This window comes from Triticum aestivum, chromosome 2B (assembly GCF_018294505.1).
Source record: "Triticum aestivum cultivar Chinese Spring chromosome 2B, IWGSC CS RefSeq v2.1, whole genome shotgun sequence".
NCBI lineage: Eukaryota > Viridiplantae > Streptophyta > Magnoliopsida > Poales > Poaceae > Triticum > Triticum aestivum.
This window is the reverse complement of record NC_057798.1, coordinates 220,968,475-220,995,720: the sequence shown is the minus strand read 5'-3', so window position 1 is coordinate 220,995,720 and position 27,246 is coordinate 220,968,475. Positions and strand designations below refer to the sequence as shown.

At 42.5% G+C, this 27,246-nt stretch overlaps 4 protein-coding genes across 5 annotated transcripts; all 4 read left to right on the top strand.

Moving 5' to 3' along the window:
* Nucleotides 1–1,019: 1,019 nt before the first annotated feature.
* Nucleotides 1,020–1,926, top strand: LOC123044469 (40S ribosomal protein S13-1). Its single transcript, XM_044467207.1, has one exon. It carries the CDS (start codon nucleotides 1,134–1,136, stop codon nucleotides 1,587–1,589), a length of 456 nt encoding a protein of 151 aa, XP_044323142.1. The 5' UTR covers nucleotides 1,020–1,133; the 3' UTR covers nucleotides 1,590–1,926.
* Nucleotides 1,927–7,806: 5,880 nt separating this feature from the next.
* Nucleotides 7,807–8,696, top strand: LOC123044468 (uncharacterized). Its single transcript, XM_044467206.1, has one exon. It carries the CDS (start codon nucleotides 7,963–7,965, stop codon nucleotides 8,302–8,304), a length of 342 nt encoding a protein of 113 aa, XP_044323141.1. The 5' UTR covers nucleotides 7,807–7,962; the 3' UTR covers nucleotides 8,305–8,696.
* Nucleotides 8,697–8,987: 291 nt separating this feature from the next.
* Nucleotides 8,988–13,298, top strand: LOC123044466 (adenylyl-sulfate kinase 3). 2 transcript variants are annotated; one of them, XM_044467204.1, is made up of 7 exons: nucleotides 8,988–9,401; nucleotides 9,897–10,043; nucleotides 10,838–10,987; nucleotides 11,140–11,258; nucleotides 11,360–11,444; nucleotides 12,074–12,120; nucleotides 12,841–13,298. In XM_044467204.1, exons 1-7 carry the CDS (start codon nucleotides 9,089–9,091, stop codon nucleotides 12,937–12,939), a joined length of 960 nt encoding a protein of 319 aa, XP_044323139.1. In that variant the 5' UTR covers nucleotides 8,988–9,088; the 3' UTR covers nucleotides 12,940–13,298. The 2 variants fall into 2 exon arrangements, with proteins under 2 accessions (XP_044323139.1, XP_044323138.1); XM_044467203.1 differs by having other exon boundaries at nucleotides 8,992–9,401; nucleotides 9,894–10,043.
* Nucleotides 13,299–13,779: 481 nt separating this feature from the next.
* LOC123044467 (uncharacterized) lies at nucleotides 13,780–14,689 on the top strand. The gene has a single exon (XM_044467205.1). The coding sequence runs from the start codon at nucleotides 14,159–14,161 to the stop codon at nucleotides 14,528–14,530; it is 372 nt and encodes a 123-aa protein (XP_044323140.1). The 5' UTR covers nucleotides 13,780–14,158; the 3' UTR covers nucleotides 14,531–14,689.
* Nucleotides 14,690–27,246: the final 12,557 nt, after the last annotated feature.

Below are 27,246 nucleotides of genomic sequence, written 5' to 3'. Positions count from 1 at the left end.
TCAAGCTTTTTCTTGGATGCACAGTAGTGGGCTGACCCATTTTGCCATTATTTTCCTTTTTCTTTTTTCCTTTATTTTTTATTTTTGTTTTTCTGTTTATTAATAGGTTTCTTTATTTTGAGTTTTTCTTCATTTTCACCTGTTTTCTTCATTTCTTTCATGGTTTTCATTGGGTTATCTTTTTTATTCAATTTCTTATTTCTTTCTTGGTTTTTTGTTTTTCTTTCTTTGTTTCTGTTCTTTTTATTTGTTTCTTCCTTGGATTTCATCGACATTCTTAATTTTCTATGTTGCTTTCTGGTTTTTCTGTTTCCACTCTTTTGCATTGGTTTTTTGGGGTTTCCAAATTATCTTTTGGTTTTTATTAGCTGTCTTCGTATTTTTTAAATACATGATTATCATTTCTTGAACCTTGTATACTTTTTATGTCAACTTTTTCCATACACATTGTACATTAATTTTATATATTTAATATCTTTTAATACATATTTAAAAAAATTTCAAATATAATATCAACACTTTCTAATACATGGTCAACATTTTCTACTACACCACGACATTTTCTACTGGAAATAAACATTTCTTCAGATACAATGTATTTTTCGTATATATCAAGAACATTTTTATATACATGTTTAACATTTTTTATATATAGAATTAGCCTTTTCAAATGTATGTTTTATACACCCGGAACCTTTGTTTATACTTTTATTTAATGTATATTGTACATTTTTCGTATATACTATAAACATTTTTAATATGTTTTAAATACTTTTTAAATACAGGATCAACATTTTTTCATACACATTGTATATATTTTTCGTATACATGAGAAACATTTCCTTTATACACATTCAACATTTTTCGAAATGCTTGCTAACATTTTTTCGAATGCATCTTTAACAATTTTCAAAGGCTTGATGGGTCAGCGAGGGGGATATTGGGTCGCGATCGCGGTATTCGCGTCCAAAACATTATGGGCTAAGCCCAGTTTGCAACGCGAGCAGATATAACAGACTGACTCTGGCAGGGAAGGGTACCGCCCCATTTTTGCTAGGTTTCCCTCTCCGCCGCCACAGCAGCTTCTCCCCATCTCCCTCCTCGCCGCCGCCCTCCGCTCGCCGCTCGCCGCCATGGGACGCATGCACAGCAACGGGAAGGGCATGTCGTCCTCGGTGATCCCCTACAAGCGGGAGGCCCCGACCTGGGTCAAGACGTCCGCGCCGGACGTGGAGGAGATCATCGTCCGCGCCGCCAAGAAGGGCCAGCTGCCGTCGCAGATCGGCGCCCTGCTCCGCGACGGCTACGGCATCCCGCTGTCCAAGGCCGTCACCGGCGCCAAGATCGTGCGCCTGCTCAAGGCGCGCGGGCTGGCGCCGGAGATGCCCGAGGACCTCTACTTCCTCATCAAGAAGGCCGTTGCGATCCGGAAGCACCTGGAGAGGAACAGGTCGGACGTGGACGCCAAGTTCCGCCTCATCCTCGTCGAGAGCAGGGTCCACCGCCTCACCCGCTACTACCGCCTCACCAAGAAGATGCCCGCCGCCTGGAAGTACGAGTCCACCACCGCGAGCACTCTCGTCGCCTGATTCGGTTAAGCTTCGGTTCTTTGACGTAATTCTCTGCAGCTTGGACTTCGGTTTTTTGTTAAGTACTCCAGTAAGCAATGCTTTTTGGGATGTAAGCTGTTAAACCTATCAGCTACCGCTCGTGTGCCTGCACAGAAGTATTTCAGAGTTTAGTGGGACTGGATCAGGTTTTGATCCTTGGAAGTTGAGACTATTTACAATGTGTTGGTTTCCTAACTTCGAGTAGGCTGGTAATGCTCTTCGTAGGTGTATTGCTGTCGCAAATCCTGCAGTGGAGTATGAAACTTGCTAATGCACTCTTCATGTTTTATCCTGTTTTATTGTTGTTGCGAACTCACAGTTGATGCAGGCTAGATTTACTTTCTATATAGCCTGGCTATCAACAAATTAACGGAGAAAGGTCTTTTTTGGAATGTTTCCGTTCTTGTTTAGGCTTTCTAATGAGCTACTATCCATGTGCTTGTGTAATGTGCATAATTTGTAGCTTAAACATTAAGCATATAACCCAATAAGAGTATACAAACATGAAACATGTGCCGTTAACAACTTGAGTGATGAAATCTTCATCAGGTAATGATCAACCTGCTATAAAGATCTTAATCAAATGATTTAATTTGCCAAAATCACACCGCTTTTGCAAAACCAGTTCTTTTGAACTGAAGAAGAGTGGAGGGTAACCTTAGGTCAATAATTTGCACCTTTACTAGTATTGGTCTGAGATTTTACTTTTGTTTCTTTGCAACTTGGACTATTGGTCTGGAGGTTTTACTTGCGTTTCTTTGTTCCTTGGACTATTGGACTGGAATCCATGTCCTGTTAAGTTATACATTCCCTATGTTTGGTCAGTAGTAAATCAGTTGTTCATGCCATGTAGGATACATACCAGGTAGTTCTTTGTTGTGATACTTCCTGTGTAGGGAGTAATGATGTAACCTGCAATAAATACCTTGATCAAATGAACTAATTTGCCAAAATCACATCATTAATTCATTAGTTTGCACCTCTACCAGTATTTGGTCGGAGATTTTACTTGTGTTTTCTTTTTCCTTGGAACTATTATTTGGCCTGGAATCAGAACCCTGGCCTATAGCATTTCCTATGGCAGATCAGTCCCCTCTCTGCCCATAATGATACAATAAAATTACCAACAAATGTTTAAATTATCAGTTAGCTTCCAAATGGTGGTTCTTTACATTGAGAATGAGCTTTGCAGCTGTAGCTTTTCTTTTCTCTATGCTGATAATCTTAGGCCTTGGAGGTTGGAGCTCTATAATCTAATTTAGTAGTGAACTCGAATGATGTTACTTACATTTCAGATGCCTGTGTGCAACAGACATTTGTAGCACTAACATTATTGCATCAGAATATTTTGTTGGCATTATTGTTTAGATGATATATCAAGTGCTCAAACCATTTGTTGTTATTGATTGTGTTGTTTATGTTTACTTTACTTGGTGACGATCTTGTGAATATGTGGTGCTATTGTATCATGGTTGGTTATTAGCGTTCCAAATGTTTCTTCAGACAATCCAAACTTGTTTCAGTGGGATTTTTTTTCCTTTTAAATCCCTTGGCCCTGACTTGACTGAAGACAGTGGTCATGGGGTTGTGAGTTGCGACTACATACACCAAACATGTGATCAAACATGTGATTCATACCATGTATTCTTCTCGGTTGTGATGCTTACTGTGCGTGTACTAAAGCTCGGAGTAGAGTAATATCTGCTTGAAAAAAAATATTCCCTCCGTTTCTAAATATAAGTCTTTTTAGAGATTGCAATATGGAGTGAATCTACACTCTAAACTATGTTTATATACATCCGTATGAAGTTCCAAATGGTGGTTCTGTCTATGCTGCAGCCGCAGCTGTCTATGATGAGCTTTGCAGCTGCAGCTGCTTTGCTGTCTATGCTGTTAATCTCGGGCCTTTTGTTGCCTATGCTGTTAATCTTAGGTCTTGGAGTTCGAGTTATATAATCTAGTTTAGCAGTGGAGCTGAATGATGTTATTTTCCTTTCATCAGATGCCTATGTGCAGCAGGCATTCACATTTCAATTGCAGCATTAACATGATTGCAAACAAGGGTCTCTTTAATTGTAGCACTAACAGGTGTTGAAGATTTTGTTTGACATTTGTTTGTCTAGGTGACCTATCATAGCATCCAAGGGTCTTTTCACGTACTACTATGTTTCTGTGCTCAAACTTTTCGGTTGGCGATAGACCATTATCTTGTTCTTGATTGTGTCGTTTAGACTTGGTGACCTTCTCGTGAATATGTGGTGCAACCCTACCATTGTTTTGCTTTTAGGTGTTCGAAATATTACTTCGGACAATCCAAACTTGTTACCAAGGGGGGATATTTTCTTTCTAATTTCTTTTGGCCAGTAGTAACTTAACTGAAAGCAAGCATCAGCTGCGACCATAAGCCAAATACGTGTGATCTGCCAATCTGCTATCCTGTCCATTTAGTCCAGCACTCAGATGGCGTGCCGCACATGAAGCAATCAGGCATGTTTTGTAACACGAACGCTAAACCCTTTGCAATGATTGATTGATCAAAAGGAAGCAGGTATCCGCGCCGCTGGCTTGAATAATGGTGCGTGCATGATCTCAACCAAGTTGTTGGATGCTTGATCTGAATAGATTGGAGATATCGTACGCACTTGCCCTGTGGATTTGTTTGCTGGCTGAATCTCAAACTAATCGGCAGCATATACTGCCCCTCAACTTGCATACATTTCCAAGTACCTTGTTTCGGGGACTTGACCACTGCTTGTTTAAGTTGGTTGCAGCGGTATGGGTTATTAGTGCATCTCTAATGGAATTCCTTATAATTTAGAGGAGCAAAAGATGGGGTAGATTTAACTCCTCTAACAATGGCCGGACCTAGCCGAACCCTTAAATTTGACTCCTCAAATGAACCGACCCCACATGAAAGTATTTGTTCATCTTCTACCTTCTTCCTTCCGGCACTCACAGTTCTTTGCCACCACCACGAGGTCCCCCAGCCTTGATACCACCGCATGTCACCCAACCTTAATACCGCCGCCTCGCGACCGGTCTTCACCACCACGGCGAGGTCCAACGCGCCTGCGACCATGCTGCCTAGCTGAAGGTTTGGCCGTGCTTGCCATAAAAAACGACAGCTACATACCAGGTGCGTGTGTGGTGTGCGTGCACAACCAGCTAGAAGGCCTCGGTCGGCGGCAGCGCAGGCGTTGCAGGACGCCACCAGAGCTCCAGGACATGGCGCGGCCATTGTAGGATGCCACATAGGCAAGCACACACAACCGACGGCGTATGCATATCCGCACAAGCACGATTTTATGAAGTTCCATGCTGCCGGCGAGGGTCGCCGGAGTTGCGAGGGCATTTTCCCGGTCAAGGAGCGGCATCGCAGAGGAGTAAAAATAGGAGAGTTGAGCGTTGAAGTAAACTTGAGTCCTTCAAATTTTAGTCCTCCGAATATTTGAGGGTTCGACTAGGTACTGTTAGAGGAGTAAAATGAGGACTTGTAGGTTTTTAAGGGATTCAAGATCTCTGTTTGGATTGATCCCAACCAAGATGCATGAGCTGGTGGTTTAATCAAGTCGGGAGGTTTGGTTCGTTCGGCTGTCGTACTGTACTGCTGATATCGTGCTCGGTGTGCGCATTTGTTTATGGGAGATGCCGTTGTCTGTTGATGTTAGTGATATTCTAGGTTTTGGACCACTTTCACAACTGGCTTTGCTGATATAATGATGCCACCATGCTTACTCTATAAGCCTGTACTTAACAATTTTGGCTTCAACATCTAGGCAACTTTCAAACATACTCTCGGGATGTTCTGCTTGCTACAGTACTACGCGTTTTTCTTAGGGTTGTACAATGCATAGCCTCAAGGTAATGCCTCACATGCCACGTAGGATCAGATATGACGTAAAGTAAGTTCGGATAGGGAAGCGGGATCCTCTCCAGGAGCCGGTGCTTGAAGAGAGAAAGTGTGGTCCGGTGACAAAAGCTGAAGAGGTTGAAGTGAAAAGTAGAGATGCATGTGTACTAAAGTTTTTATTTTCTATTTCTTAATGAGGCCCACTAGTGGTAGCTTGCATTGGGGAGAAAAAATAAATGTAGATGCCTCAAATTACTTTTTGTCATGTCACCATTGTACATTGCCCTTAGATGCAGTTGCTGACATAGTGATACACTTTTCCCGGTTGTTAGAAAGCTTGGATTTTTCTCTCACTACGCACTCTCCTTAATTTGTACTCCTAGGCCAGTTCAGCTGGTGCACTGAGTTGCCATAAGGCAGCTGGGCGTTTACTGCACACCTACTAGCTATCACCACTGTCATTTTATTTTTGTGAATGTACTCCCTCTGTTTTTGAAAAAGTGTACTTTCAACTTTGTTGGAGGATCAAACTATTTTAAAGTTTGACTGAGTTTATGCAAAATACTCCCTCCGTTCCTAAATATAAGTCTTTTTAGACGTTTCATATGGACTAAAGCATACAGATGTATGTAGACATATTTTAGAGTGTAGATTCACTCATTTTGCTCCGTATGTAGTCACTTATTGGAATCTCTAGAAAGACTTATATTTGGGAACGGAGGGAGTATGTCAATGCTTGTGAAACCAAATGGGTATACGACGAAAATATATTTTATCATGAATCTAATACTACTAATTTGATCGCATAATGTTGGTCTTTTATTGTATAAATGCGGTCAAACATAATTTCTTTTGAGGTAATATCACCGGCAGTTATAAAACTTGCATTTGATGTTCAGTTTGGTGCTAAAACTTTGAAAATACGGATTTGTGGTCATATAACTTGTCCTCGCGTGCATATACGGTGCTTCCTCTCGTATCCAGCCACATGGCCTGTCCACATGGCGTGCCAGCCTGGTGGAGGCCCACCTGTCAGTGGTTGGGAATGCACAAAGCGCTTGGTAACCATAGCACGCTGGATTTTTTACAGAAAACTCGCTCAATTTATTTAATCACGCACACAACCCTCAAATATAATAAAAAAAGATGGCGCAGTTCAAACACGGACATGTTAACAAAATAGTCCGCCATACATCATCCCACCAGTGCCGATTAACGTTCAACATGAAGAACTAAAATTCGTTTAATCACAAACAGAAGCTCCAGCGCAAACTGAGTGACCAAAAAGGGTGGCCCAACAGATTCAATTTCTCAACCTCAAGCGTGGACACACGGGAGCTAAATGCTACACTAAGCACCAGCCACTGTCTATAAAGAGAAAAGCCGGATTTTATATATTGTCCACGACCACTACTCGTATCCAGGTTCTTTTACTCCTAGATAGAAATTCGACAACCGATCGGTCCCCAAAAAATTTGGCAATCCCCGGAAAAAAATGTTATCACCCGAACTAAAATTCTCGCTCATGACAAAGTTGTGTACAGTATGGGTTAAACATTTTACATTTTGAAATGGTTTTTTTAATTGATTTTGTGTGTGAAAAAGGTGAGATTTTTCAGTGTCCAGTTTTTACTAGGCGAACCTGGGACAAAAAGAGAATCTAGGAAGAAGAACTGCGTCTAATATAAAATCAGGTGCACTTATAGGAAGGAATTTGTAGTGGGTGCAGTGGTTTGCTTGTGCATGGATGTACCCGAGGTATATGGAGTTCAAATCCCTGCGTGTGTACTTTTTATTTTTATTTTTTCACACCTCCTCATGCTGACAAGTGGGACACACAGAGGGGATTATGCTCAATTAAATTAATTAAATACCGAGCAAGGGTGCTTCTGCAAAGAAAAAACGCGGCGAGCTGTTTCGGTCTCTAACAGTCGGCCATAGCCACGCTGGCGTGCCACATAAGCGCATGATACGTCTGAATATGAGCAAAGTGACCGTATTTGCACGAGAACGCAAGTTAGATGACTAGAAATCCGTATTTTTAAAGTTTTAGCACCAAACTGAACATCAAGCACAAGTTCTATGACTTCCAATGATATTACCTTATTTCTTTTTGACTTTTCAACAAAGTTAAAAGTACAGACAGAGTACTCTTAAAACATTCATTAGAAACACATGGGCTCACGTTGTGAGCAGTCAAAGCCCGGCAGGAATTCCCTGATGGCGCCAAATGTAGGATAAAAACAAGGACGTTCGGGTACAGTTGCTATCCTGCACCTTGCCATTTCTTTATGGGCCGCGGCCAATAAACAACGCACCTAATCTTGGGCCATGCTGCCATGGCGCCGTTCGAGATCGGACAGTTCATCGCCGCGCCCGGGGCATTATATATCCGTCTCTGGATCTAGCAGATCACAGCCCCGCATTGATCGCGTCCCGTCTCCACACTTGGCTACTCACCTCTCCCTGTACTGTGATCGCTAGCTAGCTTCGCGCGTTCCCATGGCCAGCCTGGTGCACCAGACGGCGGCGCCGATGGCGTGCAGCGACGACGACTTCATGCCGCAGAGCTTCGGGTGCTTCGGGCGGTCGCTGTCTCGGGCGTCGTCGGCCCGGCGGCTGGAGTACAGGGCGCTGAGCGGCGAGGGCGGGGAGGAGATCAGGCGCATCGCGCAGGAGGAGCGGTCGGCCAGGGCGAAGCTGCGGTGGAAGGCGGTGGCGCAGGAGATCATGGCGAGGAGGAGGGGCCTCGGCGGAGGCGCGGCGCGGAGGAGGAAGGCCGGGTTCAGCTACGACTCCAAGAGCTACGCGCTCAACTTCGACCAAGGCGCCGCCGCCGAGTAGCTAGCGAGCGAGCGATCAGATCGCTGGCGATCGAGATGCAGCTAGCGCCTAGCGTGCGTGGCTGGAGCTACGGCCAGCCGGCCGGCGACCGTGCCGGCGGGGGAACGGGGCGGCCGTGGCGTTGTGGAGGTCTAGTTTTGGTGCCGGATCTTTCTTGTGTTCTTTGGTTGGTTGTTATTCTTGGTTGAGAATTGAGATGGTGTGTGCATGCACTGACGGGAGTTGGCTGATGCGTCCTGGCATACGTATATTCATGTGCTGTAATAAGACGACCTGCTACATGTTTGGAAGTATAAATTCACTGCGTTACGTACTACTCCCTCTGTACCGAAATAGTTGTCGCTGGACTCGGTACAGAGGGAGTAGTACAATGGTTGTTTCACCGGTATAAATGCTCGCCTGATCCATGCCGTGGACGCGTGGTAGAGGAGACGGGAAAACAGAATGCTTGTGATCACTGAATTTTCCGCATGGAAAGTGTAAATTATGGTCGGCCGCCGCATAGTACACTCAAGAATTGTTTTTGCGGGAAACGCATGCAACCGCGAGGAGGAATTGATGCCGTCTTTCGGAGTTGGATGGAAACCTTCGTTGACCGGTCAAACACGATGGCCCCGTTGCATGATGCACCAAGACGCACTCACATACCAGGTTCACTTGCTAATACGCTTTGCAGCGGTACCAGTTCCTCCGAATTCGCCGCCAAAAATAGAAGTAATCCGATTCCTGGTCCAAAGCATTTCCAGAAAACAAAAAGGCGCGGCGTAACCATCACTCTTCGCCGATGGAGGCAGCGGCAGCAGCAGCAGCGCCACGCCCGCGCGCCACTGGCTGCCTCACCGCCTCCACCGCAGCCCCGCAGCGCGCGAGCCGCTGGTGCCCTCGCCAACCGCGCGCCGCCACTTCTTCCTCCTCCTCCTCCTCCTCCTCTTCAAGCGGCGGAAGCCCAGCGGATCTAGGGTTGCTCCCGCGCCGCCGCGTCTCGCCCTCCTCCGCGGGGAGGATAGCGGGCGGGGCTCCGCCGGTCCGAGCCCGGGACTCCCGCGCCGAATGCGCGGGCGGCCGGTCGAGTGCGGAGCACATCGGGGTCAGCCTAGGCACGTACCTGACCTTCCTCTCCTTTTCCTTTCTCTCGTTTCCGCTCCTTGGGGTAATTTGATTATCTGGTCCAATGCGGTTGATGCCTGGTGATCGGGGAGCGTGGCCGCGTGAAATCTCAGTCGCGTTTTGGCCGGGGCTTCGCGGGAATTCTAGATCAGCGGGGCCGTCGCAGCAGCCGCCGGAAATGTTTATTTTCCATGCTTAAAATTCCGGTTCGGCCCTTGGATCGGGGTGGGTTGCCGGCATATACTAGCACCTAGTGGAATTGTTTTCTATTGAAATCTTGACCTGGGCTTAGAATGCTCAATCCTCTCCCCTTGTTACATCGCTGACTGGTAGCTGACTTCTAATGGAGCTCAGGGAAGAGTTGCTGCTACTTGATGGCATTGGCAATGAATATTTCTGTTTACCTTTCTTTTATCTGTAAGGCCGTTTATATCATTACTGTGCCTTTTCTTATTATCGTGTTAATGACTGTAATTGTGTAGAAGGCGAGAACAGAGCTTTGGAGATGTCTTCAACTGTGCCCAAGTCATCAAATATCTTCTGGCATGATTGCCCAGTGGGCAAGACTGACCGGCAAAATCTACTGAAGCAGAAAGGGTGTGTTGTTTGGATTACAGGCCTTAGCGGTTCAGGTAATTAAAGATTGCCTGGATTTATTGTGATGTGTGCTTCATGAAATGCGAGTACATTTTTTGAGTACAGACTGGTATATCTTTACATTAATCATTTCAGCTTGACACAATTAATTAAGGCCAAAAAGGGGTCAATTCTACGACTCTTCATAATTTAGCTGTCAAAATTTTCATATTGTTATTGTTCACTCCATCTTTATAGGTTACATCACATTCAAGTATTAAATTCATCACAAAATAATTTCCAAGTGGTGAAAGGACAACTCTTAAAATTGTCAAGAGTACAATAAGAGAATATTAATATATTGTGCTATGTGGCTGATGTTCATTGTGCTTGCTAGTGTTTCGTTTGTTCTTCACCAGTGTCTAACATTTCAGTAAATCAGCACTCTGTTATTTGCAGAGAAAATTCGCCAACTAAAAATTTATAATAATGTACTCCCTCCGTTCCTAAATATAAGTCTTTGTAGGGATTTCACTATGAACCACATACGGATGTATATAGATGCATTTAGAGTATAAATTCACTCGTTTTGCTCCGTATGTAGTCCATAGTGGAATCTCTACAAAGACTTATATTTAGGAACGGAGGGAGTAGCATTTATTCTCGATGTAAACTTCTTTTATTTTACTGATACTCCCTCCGTCACGAATTACTTGTCGCAGGTATGGAGGTATCTAGATGTATTTTAGTTCTAGATACATCCATTTCTGCGACGAGTAATTTGGGACGGAGGGAGTACTTTATTAGTTCCTTTATCTAATTTTATATTGTTATACTTCACCTTGTCAAGGTAAAAGTACCTTGGCATGCACATTAGGTCGAGAGCTCCATACAAGAGGGAAGCTTGCGTATGTTCTTGATGGCGATAACTTAAGACATGGTCTTAACAAGGATCTTGGCTTCGCAGCTGAAGATCGTGCTGAAAATATACGTAGAGTTGGTAAGTATCTCCTGAACACAGAATTGTATTTGTAGATCTAACAAAGTTCTCATGAAGATAAAAAATTGTAAACAGAAAAACCATGCTTGTGTTAATATCTTTTACTGTCCACCCATTTGCACTTACGTTTTGTTTCAACTATTTTTGAGCAGGTGAAGTTGCAAAGCTATTTGCAGATGCAGGCCTAGTGTGCATTGCTAGTTTTATATCTCCGTATAGGAGAGACCGAGAGTCTTGTCGTGCACTGTTGTCAGACGGTAGTTTTATTGAAGTAAGGGATCTTCTTATTTTACCTTCATCTCTATTGAAATTAGCTTCCTACTGGGTTTTTGTCATGACTGCTGAACAAACTCTCGTGAACTTTTTTTGTAGGTTTTCTTGAACATGTCCTTGGAATTGTGTGAAGCAAGGGATCCAAAGGGCCTTTATAAGCTTGCTCGTGCAGGAAAAATAAAGGGTGAGATTATCATATAATCTTTGATGTCCAAGCTAAAAATAATCGATTAGTGCTTCACTCTTCAGTTTGCTAAAAAAATCCTGTTTTTTTTATAATCAAATTTGTAATTACACTAACCAAACTATGCATATTTCGGGAAAGCAAAACCGGATAGGAAAAATATCACACTCAGTCATTCTCCAAGTCTTGAAATCGTCAATTCTGTGAGGATTGTGATTGGTAATTGCAAGCTCGCAGCCATGCTTAGATGTGTTGGTGCACATACTATGTAGATTAATATTTCCATTGTGTAATGGTGTTACGTATGATCATCGTGCGATCACCGTTTGTAGGCAAGGTTCTGTCTCTAACTGCACAACTAGCCATTTCCATCGGAACATCAAAGTTGCCTCAAACTATCTGATTTTCTCGTATTTTAATTGATATATGTGTTGTGAGTTTCTAGGAGCTCCATCGCATTCAAGTTCTTTTTGTCTAATGCTTAAGACAAGAACAGTTGAACTTTGTTGCCTCTGTTTGACCATTCTTCGCAAATAATCTTGCAATAATTTTTTTGGCCTGTCTTGTTAAACCTTGTGCGGTGCACTCATCCTTCAAGGCCTTCAAGCTCTAATTTTGTCTTTCTGCAGGGTTTACTGGTATTGATGACCCATATGAAGCGCCACTAAATTGCGAGGTACATCATCTTATCATACGTACATGCTAAGTGCTATCATTTTCGCATGGTCAAGTGTGCATTATTTAAGGTGTTAATGTGATTGCTTCTGCCGTCATGTATTTAGTAGTTGGCTCACTGATATTCTAGCCTAAAATGATTGAATTCGGAAAATAGAGCACGCTTCATCATCTTTTGAACATAATCAAGAGCGCATGCTTAACATGCTAAAGGGAATCGTCAATACGCTCGATACTTGAGGACGGTACTAGCGGGTACATGTTTGATATGGTTAATTACCAAGTACAGTGGTTAAATGCATAGGTTGATCTTTACTGTGAATACTCCATCATAAACGTTGAATTTACAGCCGCAGGAGACACTCGAAACAGGCTTTCGCCCTGTTTTATATATAAAGCAACATCAGAACAAGGTACATGGTGGTGTGGTGACCCATACAACACCAATCCTGAAATATAACCGGATCACGCACAACGCATCCGAAAAAGAACATAGGAAGAACCAAGTACAACGCCGCTCTACGCCCTAACACACCCCGCAGGAGACACTTAAAATTCATATAATTCGTAGTAGTTGTTATGTTTAACAATAATATTTAATACAGCTAAGCCGCTTGTAAGAACTTGTCATGATGTCTTGGGATGCTCTTTCCTACCGCTGACAAGCAGTTGCCAGTTTTGTCCTTCACCTAGAAGCATGAAGACTTTGCTTTGATTGCAGATTGAGATCAAGGAAGTGGATGGCGTGTGCCCTTCACCATCCGACATGGCGGCACAAGTGATTACTTATCTCGAGGACAAAGGCTTTCTGCACGAGTAGACCGTGATGGAAGCCATGAGCCTGTTGTCATGCTATAGTTGCTAGAGGGTATTTCCACCAGATTAGCGGCGCGGCAGAATAAGTCAAGCGCTGGCAGTTTTTTTTTTTTTTTTTGTGTGTGTGTGTGTGTGTGTGTGTGCTTGTTCAGATTGGTTGTGTGCGTTGATCTGTCTACTCGTAGTTTCTGTCGTGTTAACTTCTGTTAGCTTCGCCAGGAAAATGTAGTGTGCAAATTGCAATGGCATCCAGAGCAGGGTAGTAGGAGTTTGTTGCTAATTTATTTGCCCTACAACTTGTGCTGTTTCCTGGTTGTTGCGATGAGGTACAAGAGCAGTTATGCTGACCATTTGAATTTCCAATTATTGAGAGTCGTCTGCCTTGTTGCTTGCAGCACATACCAAAACAATTGTAGTATCCTTTCAAATTGAAAAAAGGAAACAATTGTATCAGTAGTACGTTCTTGCATTATCCTAAGCCAATGCTAACTCGAGATAATAAATAAAGTGATAGGAAGCGCATATCCTGGAATGGTAAACTGATCTGCAGCCAACTCTTAACTCGTGACATTGGAACGCCGGCTACGGCAGATGGTTATGGCTGAGCGGGCCACGACGTGTGTCTTCTTTACCGGGTCAATCCTTCTCCGTCTCCGTCTCCGTCGGCGATACATGAACCATTCACGATGGCTACGGCACTTGGCGACTGTATTCTCCATCGTACGAAGAGACGACCGACCGGAGGCACCGGACCATACACCGTCTCTGGATCCGGCGCACGCGTTCTGTACCCGTGCGGGTGCGACTGCGACACAAACCACAACCATTCAAAAATCAAAACACAGACCCAGAACGCGGAAAAACCAACGAAACATCCTCGGAGCAGGCCGCGCGCCCGCCGGCGGAAGCGACGAGTCGACGACGACCGCGCCGGCACGTACTCACAAACCCGCCCCGCCGGCCACCCGCGCCTTCCCCGCCCCTGACGCCCTCCCAACGAAATGACCTCCCGGAGACATTTATAAACTCCCCCCGCGCGCGCTCCCTTCCACGCCACCACTTCGCGCGCCCGACTTCTCGCCTCACCTCTCCCCTCCCCTCCCCCCGCACTCCACGCAAGCCAGAGCACGCGCACGCAACCGATCAACGGCGCCAAACAAAACGGCACGCGACGATCAGCGAGGGCCGCGAGGAGGCAGCAGCAGCAGAGGGATTGGAATCGGATGGTGTTCAGCGGCGCGTGGCTGGTGGCGGCGGCGCGGGTGCCGGCGGAGCTGTGCCAGGGGCCGCCGCGGCCGGGCCAGCGGCGGCGGCTGCGGGCCGACGAGGTGCTGCGCGCGCTGCTCACGCCGCCCGCGCGGGAGCTGGAGCGCCTGGCCGAGTGCCTCTACGTCTTCTTCTGCCTGCCGCTGCCGGAGCCGGACCAGTACTACGTGCCGGCGTCCGGGCGCGGGGGCTGGATGGCGCGCCGGCCGCCCGGCGCCGTGCTGTACAGCTACCGGAGGTCCCTCTCGCTCTCCTCCGACGGCGGCTCGTCGTCGTCCACGTGGATGGGCGGCTCCGACGAGGAGGGGCTGTATTACTCGGACGACTAGGAAAGCCGTGATGTGCATGTGTAGCGATCGTCGTGTCGGGCTTGTGTTAGCTAGGCGGTGCTGCCGTTTTGTCCGTTCCATTCTTTGTAGTAACTCTATAAACGCTGTACATATTGGCTTGGTTGGTTGGCTCCAGCGAGAAATCAAGACGGTTTTTCACATTTGGTTTCTTTTTCGATTATTTGGTCCGAAGTTGAAAGACTGTATAACAGAGTAGAAATTATGCCAGTTGGTGCAGAAAGGAAACAAGGTTCTAAACGAAGAATACTTCTTCTCCTCCTGTGAAAAAGAAAAAAAGCTTCTTCTCCTGTCCTTGTCATGGTATATCAAAAGGAAAAAAACTAACTCCCAGACCATGTGACATCTTGCACATCGCCCACACGTCTTTATGATCACTCATTTTGCCACGTGTTAACAGATGACATCAACAAGAATCTCTTTGATTTTCGGCTTAAAAATGTTTTATCTCCTAACTAAAAAATTCAATTAAAAATCCGTTTCACCATTAAACCCATCTCGACGAGATCTTCAAAATTAAACCCCATGTTGATATGTTTCGATGAATTTTTTTTGCCCAAAAGTTGCCATGATGTTTGTCATAGTGCTTAAACTAAAGTTGCCATGTGGCAATTTTAGTTTGTAGAGCATGACAATTTTAGTAGTTTGATGATGACAATTCCAGTACTTTGACCATGAAAATTAATTTTTGTATGAACCATGACAATTTTAAGTGCATGTATCATGGCAATTTTAGTTTATGGTTCATGGCAAGTCTAATTTCTTAATTCCCGTTTTATAATATGTCAAAATTTACTTTTAAATGTAGAAGAAAATAGCTGAAACATATCATGACAATTTCAGTGTTAACACCATGGCAATTCATGTGCAATAGACATGGCAACTTTTAACCCAAAATAATTCGTCGAAATATATTGATATGAGATCTAGTTCGAAGATCTCGTCACGAGAGATTTAATGGTGAAAACGGATCTTCAATTGGATTTTTCATTTAAGAGATAAAACATTTAAAAAAATGAAAATTCAAAAAGATTCTCATATGCATGCATGCGGTGACGTGAAGCAGTTTGTGTTTATATGGCGTGTGGGCGGATTTTGCTCTCACCACACGTGTGGGCGCTAGTGTTGTTTTATCAAAAAATAGTGCTACTTTTTTTAGCTGTCGTGCTACTAATAGGAGAGAACTTGGTTTTTTTAGCAGTAATTGTTTATTAGGTGAAATGCACTTAATAAACAATTGGTCCAATTGTTTATTAGGTGAAATGGACCAATTGTTGGTGGTGACGGAGACTATTGTTCATCATGTTTTTTTTACTGCGAAAGGACCTAAGAGCATCGACAATGTATGGTTTTTGCTGGCTCTAAGCCTTCTCTCCTCTCTTAGAGGCAACCTCCAGACATTGCAAACCTCAACCTCTGACCCAAAAGTGCATGGCATCTAAAGAATATAAAAATTGAGTGGCCTCATATGTCAGTTCTATGGAATGGCTATGGTAGAATAAATATATTGAGAAACTTGTTTTCTAAACCTGCAATCTAAGAGATGACTACAACCTCTATACATTACATGCTTTTCCTAAAACTTAGAGGCAACGAGTGGGACCCAGCACTACATGTCCTTACAACACACCCATGCAGAAAAAAAAAACTACATTTAAATCTTTGGGTGTCGAAGTCTTTTTCCTTTTGCATCCACTGGCGGCGCATTGTGAGGATAGCTTCACCTCGGCGGAGCAATTTTATTTTTGAACCCATGAACTTGTAGAAGCAGCACTCGAGAAGTCATCATTGCATACCGATACAATGAAGCAAATCACCGCCCCGAAGAAGATAACGTTGATAAATACTTGTCGAAACTCCGAATACAACGAAAGCTGGTCGAATCCAGATGGATCCATATGAAACCGGCAGGGCATTAGAAACCTAAACCCAAACTCGAAGACTCCCTAAAGAAAGCATGGGAAAAAACCACACATGTCATTGCATGACAGGACAGGGTCTGATGTTGAGATTGTTGCCGTCCAGGACCATGCACCGATTCCCTCTTCTCCAGTGACCTAGCCAGGTCGGGCCGCCGTTGACGATTGCCGCGCTGGATCACCAACGCCGTCGTCGAGCACTGCTTGACGAAGATTGTCACTCGAGCACACATCTCCTTTGCCATTCGGCAACAACACTTCACAAACATGCCGCCCCCGATCTGGACCTCCCTGCCGACTCTGGCACTGGCACTGCATGGGATTTGCCTGGCGACGCGCCCTAGCGGCGGTAAGAGGTACGTGTAGATGGGATGACGACTAGGGTTTTGGTCATCTGGATGGCCCCCTCTCCATGAAAAGGTACGTGTAGGTGCAAGCTATTTTTTTAAAATAATACATTTATTTTATTAATTTTTAGAAAATATTACATGGAAATAATATATAGTCAATCATCTGATGTCCGTCTGGGTCCAGTTGGCCAAGAGTAGGCCGACTAATAGCCTGTCGGATAACAGCAGGCTGATTGGGCTCCTGCCCACTTCTATCAGCCATCTGGAACTAATTGACTTCCTATAAGCTGATAGGTGAATGTCTCATTTTCTCAGGCCTAAGTTTCCCGCTTCTGGGCACTAAGGTGGGTAAGCAGTGTAGTGGAGTTTCGTATTCTCGCCAAGATATGTCCAAATCCTGATATCCTTTTAAGTTGTATGTTTCCTCCATCGAGAGTACGAGATTACGAGAGAAAACATACAACTTAAAAGGATATCCGGATTTGGACATGTCTTGGCGAGAGTACGAGACTACACTACAATGTTTACCCACCTTAGTGTTGAGAAGCAAAAAACTTAGGGCTGAGAAAATGGGGCATGCACCTACCAGCTTACAGTAAGCCAATTAGTTCTAGTCGGCCTACTGTAAGCCAATTAGTTCCAGCCGGCCTACTGTAAGCCAATTAGTTTCAGTTGGTCAATAGTTAGCCGACAGGAGTGGGCAGGAGCCCAATCGGCATGCTGTTAGCCGACGGGGTACTAATCGGCCACCAGATGGCTGACTATGTATTATTTTTGAAAAAAAAAATCGGCGTAATATTTCTGAAGATTAATAAAATAAATGTATTACTTAAAAAAATTAGCTAGGTGCAAGATGCATCTAGACTTCTTTTCCCAATGGCAAGGCGCACCTAGGTATTTAACACACAAAAGATGTGATTATTTCAATCTATGAATAAGATGTGCATAGATACACAAAAGTAAATGAAGTGACCTGATCCATGTGCCACCTAACAAAGATGTACACAAGCATTGAGATGAGACGAATGATGATGCCATCATCGCCCCTCCTCATTGAAGCCGGGCAAAACTTACTATAGTTGACAGTCGAAAATCATCATGCTAAGATCCGATGAGCTAGAGAACAAGAGAAGCACCGTCAACATCGAAGAAAATGCAGATCGAAATTCAAAAAACCCGTACCTTCAAACACACCAACAACCACGAGTGTCAGCCAAATCCAAGCAGATCTACTGAGATCAACATCTGCCAGACCCAAAACAGATTTGTTGGACACCAAATCCAAGTGGAATTATCGAAGAAGAATGCTGAATGGATCAAAACAGATTCAAGACTAAAGCTGGCAGGACCCAAGTAAAATCCGCTGTAGACATACCCCACGTATCCTCCACCTCCACTGGAATGGAGGTAAGGTAGAGAACACATTATTCTGGCTCTCAACCCGCAAAAGGATAAAGCTTATGCAACATTCTCTCAAGCGACATACCTTACAAAGAGAAGGAAAAAAATTGGAAGGCCAAAACTTCGTTGTTATTCGTCGTCTCGTGACCACGACTTTCAAAACTCATTGCTGAGACCTTGTCGGTGGTAAGAAATGCCATCGCCCGACTCTACCACGTCATCTTCTTCCCCAAAAAACAATGGTGTGCCTGGACTACATGTGTTGTTGCTGCCTCACAATCGGTCGTTGACTATTCTTTTTTCTTATTTTACCTTTTCCCCTTTTTGTCTAGTTTTCTTCACTTTTTTTTAAAAATACATAAATATAGTTGCATGTAGTTAGCAGATGTGCAACCGTGGAGGTAGTGACAATAAATACAATACCAGACGCATTAGTGTATGGTAGTGAATGTGCAGCTGTTGTTACATGGTTGGTGGCTCTTTATATTTATAGCAAACAAAAATAAAGTGAATTCAAGAAATATTTGTTAGGGAACCACAATTAACTGCCCCATTATTTTTCTTTTGGGAAAATCTACCCTCACTAATTAAACGAAATCACTAATTAAGGAGTACTCGTTGCAAAGATCACTCCCACCTTTTCAGGTTGCGACAAAGTGCGCCACTTGTCGCAACCTGGGAGTTTTTTCTTTTTTCGTAGTTTCGTTTATTCAAAACATTATATATCTTAAACCGTGCGTCCAAATCTCGAACCGTTTTCACCGTTGGATTCCTTACGTCGAGATCTTCAAAATTAGATCCCATGTTGATAGGTTTTGACGAACTTCTTTTTCACGATAAAAACTGGACGAAAAAACCGAACCAGGAGCATGGGTTTTTCCCTTTCCGAAAGAGGCACGCCCGTGTCTCTCGCAAAAGCAAAACCATGCCTCTCGCGAAAGAAAAAAGAAGAAGAGAAAACACGTTTTTTTTGTTTCTGAGGAGGCACGGCCATGCCTCTGGCGAAAGAACAACTGTAAGGGCATATTTATCCCTTAATAGTTTTGGTGATTGATGATAATGCTTTTGCGGACTAATCATGTGCATTGAGCATTTCAGATATATCATGTCTAAACACAAGATGATTTGGTGCCCCTCGAAGACTATTGAAGACAGCGTTTCTCAACGTTTTTTTTCCGATGGATTTGAGTCGTAGGAAAGCCGTACTATTAAGAGGGCGTCCACGTTGAAAAGGTTTGGGTGGAATCTCACATACACATGTTCCTTTTGCACCACCTTTCCTTTGGCTCTTTGGAGCATCGTCCGTCTTTCCTTGTCTTGGCAAAATGAAGGACTCCTATTGTTGCTGAACTGAGACAGACGGTAGTACTGCTCCCCAGAGCGGTACTACCGCTCGCACCTGCGGTAGTACCGGGCTCCTGCATGGTAGTATCGCTCTTTTGAAACGGTAGTACCGTGGCCTCAGGCCAGGTTCAGTTGCTCAAGCGGTAGTAGGGGCGGATGTAATTTTTTACATCCGCGCCCCACGTGGTAGTACTGTGATGTCTACTACGCAACCTTCTCCTTGTAGACATTGTTTGGGCCTTCAAGTGCATAGGTTTGTAGGACAGTAGCAAATTTCCCTCAAGTGGATGACCTAAGGTTTATCAATCCATGGGAGGCGTAGGATGAAGATGGCCTCTCTCAAACAATCCTGCAACCAAATAACAAAGAGTCTCTTGTGTTCCCAACACACCCAATACAATGATAAATTGTATAGGTGCACTAGTTCGGCGAAGAGATGGTGATACAAGTGCAATATGGATGGTAGATATAGGTTTTTGTAATCTGAAAATATAAAAACAGCAAGGTAACTAATAATAAAAGTGAGCACAAACGGTATTGCAATGCTAGGAAACAAGACCTAGGGTTCATACTTTCAGTCGTGCAAGTTCTCTCAACAATAATAACATAACCGGATCATATAACTATCCCTCAACATGCAACAAAGAGTCACTCCAAAGTCACTAATAGCGGAGAACAAACTAAGAGATTATGGTAGGGTACGAAACCACCTCAAAGTTATCCTTTCTGATCGATCTATTCAAGAATCCGTAGTAAAATAACACGAAGCTATTCTTTCCGTTCGATCTATCATAGAGTTCGTACTAGAATAACACCTTAAGACACAAATCAACCAAAACCCTAATGTCACCTAGATACTCCAATGTCACCTCAAGTATCCATGGGTATGATTATACGATATGCATCACACAATCTCAGATTCATCTATTCAAACCAACACAAAGAACTTCAAAGAGTGCCCCAAAGTTTCTACCGAAGAGTCAAGACGAAAACGTGTGCCAACCCCTATGCATAAGTTCACAAGGTCACTGAACCCGCAAGTTGATCACCAAAACATACATTAAGTAGATCACGTGAATATCCCATTGTCACCACAGAGAAGCACATGCAAGACATACATCAAGTGTTCTCAAATCCTTAAAGACTCAATCTGATAAGATAACTTCAAGGGGAAAACTCAATCCATTACAAGAGAGTAGAGGGGGAGAAACATCATAAGATCCAACTATAATAGCAAATCTCGCGATACATCAAGATCGTATCACCTCAAGAACATGAGAGAGAGAGAGAGAGATCAAACACATAGCTACCGGTACATACCCTCAGCCCCGAGGGTGGACTACTCCCTCCTCATCATGGAGAGCGCCGGGATGATGAAGATGGCCACCGGTGAGGGATCCCCCCTCCGGCAGGGTGCCCGAACAGGGTCCCGATTGGTTTTTGGTGGCTACAGAGGCTTGCGGCGGCGAAACTCCCGATCTATTGTGTTTCTCGAAGGTTTTAGGGTATATGGGCATATATAGGCGAAAGAAGTCGGTCAGGGGAGCCACGAGGGGCCCACGAGGGTGGGGGGCGCACCCAGGGGGGTAGGGCGCGCCTCCCTGCCTCGTGGCTTCCTCGTTGCTTCCCTTACATGCACTCCAAGTCTCCTGGATTGCTTCCATTCCAAAAATAACTCTCCCGAAGGTTTCATTCCGTTTGGACTCAGTTTGATATTCTTTTTCTTCGAAACACTGAAATAGGGAAGAAAACATCAATATGGGTTGGGCCTCCGGTTAATAGGTTAGTCCCAAAAATAATATAAAAGTGTATAATAAAGCCCGTAAACATCCAAAATAGATAATAAGATAGCATTAATGCTTCATAAATTATAGATACATTGGAGACGTATCAGCATCCCCAAGCTTAATTCCTGTTCATCCTCGAGTAGGTAAATGATAGAAGAAATAATTTATGAAGTGTGAATGCTAGTAGGTGCACAAGTTTGATCAATGATAATTTCAATCACCTTTTTTAGCATCATTATATGTCATAATAGTAGCTCATCTCATAAAACTTCTCATGATCAAGTAACAAGCTATTCACATGTTAAAGCATAGACCATAATCTTTCTTGAAAACTAGCAAACTATGTTCTCAGTCATCAAACAATTGCAATTCATCTTATTTTTAGGAAGGGTCTATGTTAGAGCTTTGATTTAGCAAATCCCACATACTCAACTATCATATAGTCTTCCATGATTGCTACCACTCAAAGCATATTTTTAGAACAAATAGCATCGATCGAACACAGAGAAAGATAGGGGCTTAATGTTTCACCTCCCAACTTACTTATCATATAGATAATTGTCAACAATAATAATTCATGATCAAATATATTTGAATGGCCATATATGCTTAGATCTTTCCCCATCACATGATGCTTGCCAACTAAAGAGTAGATTGGAATGAGAAGGAATACTACTGACTCTTGCATAAAAGTAAAAGATAGGCCCTTCGCAGAGGGAAGCAGGGATTAGCAGAGGTGCCAGAGCTCGATTTTGAAATAGAAATAAATAATATTTTGAGCGGTATACTTTCATTGTCAACATAACAACCAAGGGTTCCCAGTTTCTTCCATGCTGGATACATTATAGGCGGTTCCCAAACAGGATGGTAAAGTTTTTACTCCCCCTCCACCAACAATCATTAATCCATGGCTTGCCCGAAACAACGAGTGCCTCCAACTAACAACAATCCTGGGGGAGTTTTGTTTGCAATTATTTTAATTTGATTTTGATCTTTTGATCATGGAACTAGGCATCCCAGTTACCAGCGATTTTTCTCGTGAATGATGAGTGGAGTCCACTCATCGTGAGAATAACCCACCTAGCATGGAAGATACTAACAACTCCTAGTCTCTACATGAACGATTCGGGCATACAAAACAGATTGTTATTTGAAGATTTAGAGTTTGGCACATGCAAATTTACTTGGAACGTCAGGTAAATACCGCATATAGGTAGGTATGGTGGACACTCATGGAAGAAACTTGGTTCAAGGGATTTGGATGCACAAGCACTATTCCCTCTTAGTACAGATATTTTGGCTAGCAAAGGATTCTAAATAGCAAGCACCACATGTTGGAGGATCTATAACAATATAACTTATATACAAATATATCCCAGCATAACTCATTACGTTGTCTTCCTTGTCCAATTTCAACTAATTTGCTCAGGTTTGAAAATAATTAATGGGGCTCACAATCATAGAAGATGTCTAAGATAGTATATTTATATGTGACATCTCTCTTCCTTCAATATTCTTTCATGAATTGTTCAAGTGACCAATACAATGCTTGCTAACCTTCAATAAATTTACCACCTCTATTTCTTAGATGTAAAGTCATTACTCCCAATGGGGTAAGCATATGAAACATATATAATTTCAGATTTATGATATTCAACTCATTCAACCATTTACTCATAGGATATAAGTGAAGCACACGAGTAAATGACAAACTACTCCAAAAAGATATAAGTGAAGATCAATGAGTAGTTAAATAATTATGTAGCTATGTGAAGACTCTCTAACATTTAAGAATTTCAGATCTTGGTATTTTATTCAAACAGCAAGCAAAACAAAATAAAACAACATGACGCTCCAAGCAAAACACATATCATGTGGTGAATAAAAATATAGCTCCAAGTAAAGTTACCGATGGACGAAGACGAAAGAGGGGATGCCATCTGGGGCATCCCCAAGCTCAGGCTCTTAGTTGTCCTTGAATATTACCTTGGGGTGCCTTGGGCATCCCCAAGCTTAGGCTGTTTCCACTCCTTATTCCATAGTCCATCGAATTCATTACCCAAAACTTGAAAACTTCACAACACAAAACTCAATAGAAAACTCGTAAGCTCCGTTGGTATAAGAAAATAAATCACCACATAGGTACTGTTGTGAACTCATTCTAAATTCATATTGGTGTAATATCTACGGTATTCCAACTTTTCTATGGTTCATTCCCTCCGATACTACTCATAGATTCATCAAAATAAGCAAACAACACATAGAAAACAGAATCTGTCAAAACAGAACAATCTGTAGTAATCTGTATCAAACGTATACTTATGGAACTCCAAAACTCCTACAAAATTAGGAAAACCTGAGCCATTTGTGTACCAATCCAGAGCAAAAAGAATAAGATCAAAAGCACATTTTTGTGAATTACAAAACTAATTTACTGGGTGCAAAAGTTTCTGATTTTTAGCAGGATCAACACAACTATCACCGTAAGCTATCCTAAAGGTCTTACTTGGCACTTTATTGAAACAAAAGCTATAAAACATGATTACTACAGTAGCATAATCTTGTGAACATACAAAAATAGTAAGGGTAAATATTGTGTTATCTCCCAACAAGCGCTTTTCTTTAATGCCTTTTAGCTAGGCATGATGATGACAACGATGCTCACATAAAAGATAAGAATTGAAACATAACGGGAGCATCATGAAGCATATGACTAGCACATTTAAGCCTAACCCACTTCCTATGCATAGGGATTTTGTGAGCAAAAAACTTATGGTAACAATAATCAACTAGCATAGGAAGGCAAAACAAGCATAACTTCAAGATTTTAAGCACGTAGAGAGGAAACTTGATATTATTGCGATTCCTACAAGCATATGTTCCTCCCTCATAATAATTTTCAGTAGCATAATGAATGAATTCAACAATATAACCAGCACCTAAAGCATTCTTTTCATGATCTACTTGCATACAAATTTTATTACTCTCCACATAAGCAAAATTCTTCTTATTCGGAATAGTGGGAGCATCATAAGAGACTTGAATACTATAAATTGTTTCCACATTAAAAGGGTAATGTTCAGGAAAAGGGTAATCATAATCATGACAAGTTTTACAATTATAATCATCACTACTTTTTATAGCATAAGTTTCATCACAATAATCATCATAAGTAGCAACTTTGTTCTCATCATAATCGATTGAAACCTCTTCCAAGATAGTGGAATCATCACTAAAGAAAGTCATGACCTCTCCAAATCCACTTTCATATTCATCACAACAAGATTCAACATCCTCCAAAATAGTGGGATCATTACTTCCTAAAGTTGACACTCTTCCAAACTCACTTTCATTAATATAATCATCATAAGTAGGAGGCATGCTATCATCATAATCAATTTGCTCATCAATACCTGGGAGGCTAAAAATATCATCTTCATTAAATATAGCATGCCCAAGCTTGGGATAACCATTAATTGCAGCAAATATATTCTCAAATATGTCATCCTCATCAAACATAGCTTCCCCAAGCTTGGGCCTTTTCATATCATAAACATAATCACTCTCATCATTAATAGTATGGATAGCACCAATAGTATAGCAATTATCATCATCACAATGAGTAATAGGAGCAACATCATTTGGGAGGGATACCTTTCTACCTTTGCTTCTCCGTCTTTTGTTTTTTTCTTCACATCTTGTGTGGGTTTAACCCTCTTTTTTGAGCTCCTTATTAATGAGATTGGCTGAATAGAAGGCTCCTCCTCGTTACCTGATTCATCATAAGAAATAATAGGAGGATATTGGGAAGTCTCTTCCCTTTCATTAGTATTCTCACCGTCTTCTATTTGCTTTCTTTTCTTTATGTAATTGGCAATATAAGGATTTTCAATGCAATTCACCGCGCAATACATATAAATTTCCTCTAGATCAATATCAAAAAAATTCTTAAGGTTAAATTGTGGAATATGCTTAGTTGCACGTTCCAATTCTTCATAACCCAAAAGCAAACCAAGTTCATTATGATGCGCAAGGGAAATCAAGTCATCACAATTTTTGGACACGATTCGATCATGAAACAATTTGCATCGGAGATTTAAATGACCATGTTCATTGCAAAGTTCACAAGTTCGGTAAAGATATTTTAAATTTCCAGCACTAACATTAAGCCTTTCTTGCAACCATTTAGTTTCTAAATGCTTATGCTTCTTGCAATATCTATCTTCTCTATTTGGTGTGTACTTGCAAACCCAATACACTCCACAAAAATTGACATGCTTATAAGAGACATTTTCATCATGACTAGTCCAATCATCATTAGTACTATGGATATTCAAGGACTTCATACTAACAACATTGCAATCATGCTCATCATTCAAAGATTTAGTACCAAACATTTTATAGACTTCTTCTTCTAGCACTTGAGCACATTTTTCCTTTCCATCATTCTCACGAAAGATATTAAAAAGATGAAGCGTATGAGACAAAGTCAATTCCATTTTTTTGTAGTTTTCTTTTATAAACTAAACTAGTGATAAAACAAGAAACTAAAAGATTCGATTGCAAGATCTAAAGATATACCTTCAAGCACTCACCTCCCCGGAAACGGCGCCAGAAAAGAGCTTGATGTCTACTACACAACCTTCTCCTTGTAGACGTTGTTGGGCCTCTAAGTGCAGCGGTTTGTAGGACAGTAGCAAATTTCCCTCAAGTGGATGACCTAAGGTTTATCAATCCGTGGGAGGCATAGGATGAAGATGGTCTCTCTCAAACAACCCTGCAACCAAATAACAAAGAGTCTCTTGTGTCCCCAACACACCCAATACAATGGCAAATTTTATAGGTGCACTAGTTCGGCGAAGAGATGGTGATACAAGTGCAATATGGATGGTAGATATAGGTTTTTGTAATCTGAAAATATAAAAACAGCAAGGTAACTAATGATAAAAGTGAGCACAAACGGTATTGCAATGCTAGGAAGCAAGGCCTAGGGTTCATACTTTCACTAGTGCAAGTTCTCTCAACAATAATAACATAACTGGATCATATAACTATCCCTCAACATGCAACAAAGAGTCACTCCAAAGTCACTAATAGCGGAGAACAAACTAAGAGATTATGATAGGGTACGAAACCACCTTAAAGTTATCCTTTCTGATCGATCTATTCAAGAGTCCATAGTAAAATAACACGAAGCTATTCTTTCCGTTCGATCTATCATAGAGTTCGTACTAGAATAACACCTTAAGACACAAATCAACCAAAACCCTAATGTCACCTAGATACTCCAATGTCACCTCAAGTATCCATGGGTATGATTATACGATATGCATCACACAATCTCAGATTCATCTATTCAAACCAACACAAAGAACTTCAAAGAGTGCCCCAAAGTTTCTACCGGAGAGTCAAGACGAAAACGTGTGCCAACCCCTATGCATAAGTTCACAAGGTCACTGAACCCGCAAGTTGATCACCAAAACATACATCAAGTAGATCACGTGAATATCCCATTGTCACCACAGATAAGCACATGCAAGACATACATCAAGTGTTCTCAAATCCTTAAAGATTCAATCTGATAAGATACCTTCAAGGGGAAAACTCAATCCATTACAAGAGAGTAGAGGGAGAAACATCATAAGATCCAACTATAATAGCAAATCTCGCGATACATCAAGATCGTATCACCTCAAGAACACGAGAGAGAGAGAGAGGTCAAACACATAGCTACCGTTACATACCCTCAGCCCCGAGGGTGGACTACTCCCTCCTCGACATGGAGAGCGCCGGGATGATGAAGATGGCCACCGGTGAGGGATCCCCCCTCTGGCAGGGTGCCGGAACAGGGTCCTGATTGGTTTTTGGTGGTTACAGAGGCTTGCGGTGGCGGAACT

What these genes read in the sequence shown, in the direction of transcription:
- LOC123044469 (XM_044467207.1), top strand. Translation starts at nt 1,134, where the DNA reads ATGGGACGCATGCACAGCAACGGGAAGGGCATGTCGTCCTCGGTGATC.
- LOC123044467 (XM_044467205.1), top strand. Translation starts at nt 14,159, where the DNA reads ATGGTGTTCAGCGGCGCGTGGCTGGTGGCGGCGGCGCGGGTGCCGGCG.
- LOC123044468 (XM_044467206.1), top strand. Translation starts at nt 7,963, where the DNA reads ATGGCCAGCCTGGTGCACCAGACGGCGGCGCCGATGGCGTGCAGCGAC.
- LOC123044466 (XM_044467203.1), top strand. Translation starts at nt 9,089, where the DNA reads ATGGAGGCAGCGGCAGCAGCAGCAGCGCCACGCCCGCGCGCCACTGGC. An exon ending in GCACATCGGGGTCAGCCTAG is followed by an intron (nt 9,402 to 9,893) that starts GCACGTACCTGA and finishes GTAATTGTGTAG; the next exon opens with AAGGCGAGAACAGAGCTTTG. An exon ending in AAGCGCCACTAAATTGCGAG is followed by an intron (nt 12,121 to 12,840) that starts GTACATCATCTT and finishes CTTTGATTGCAG; the next exon opens with ATTGAGATCAAGGAAGTGGA.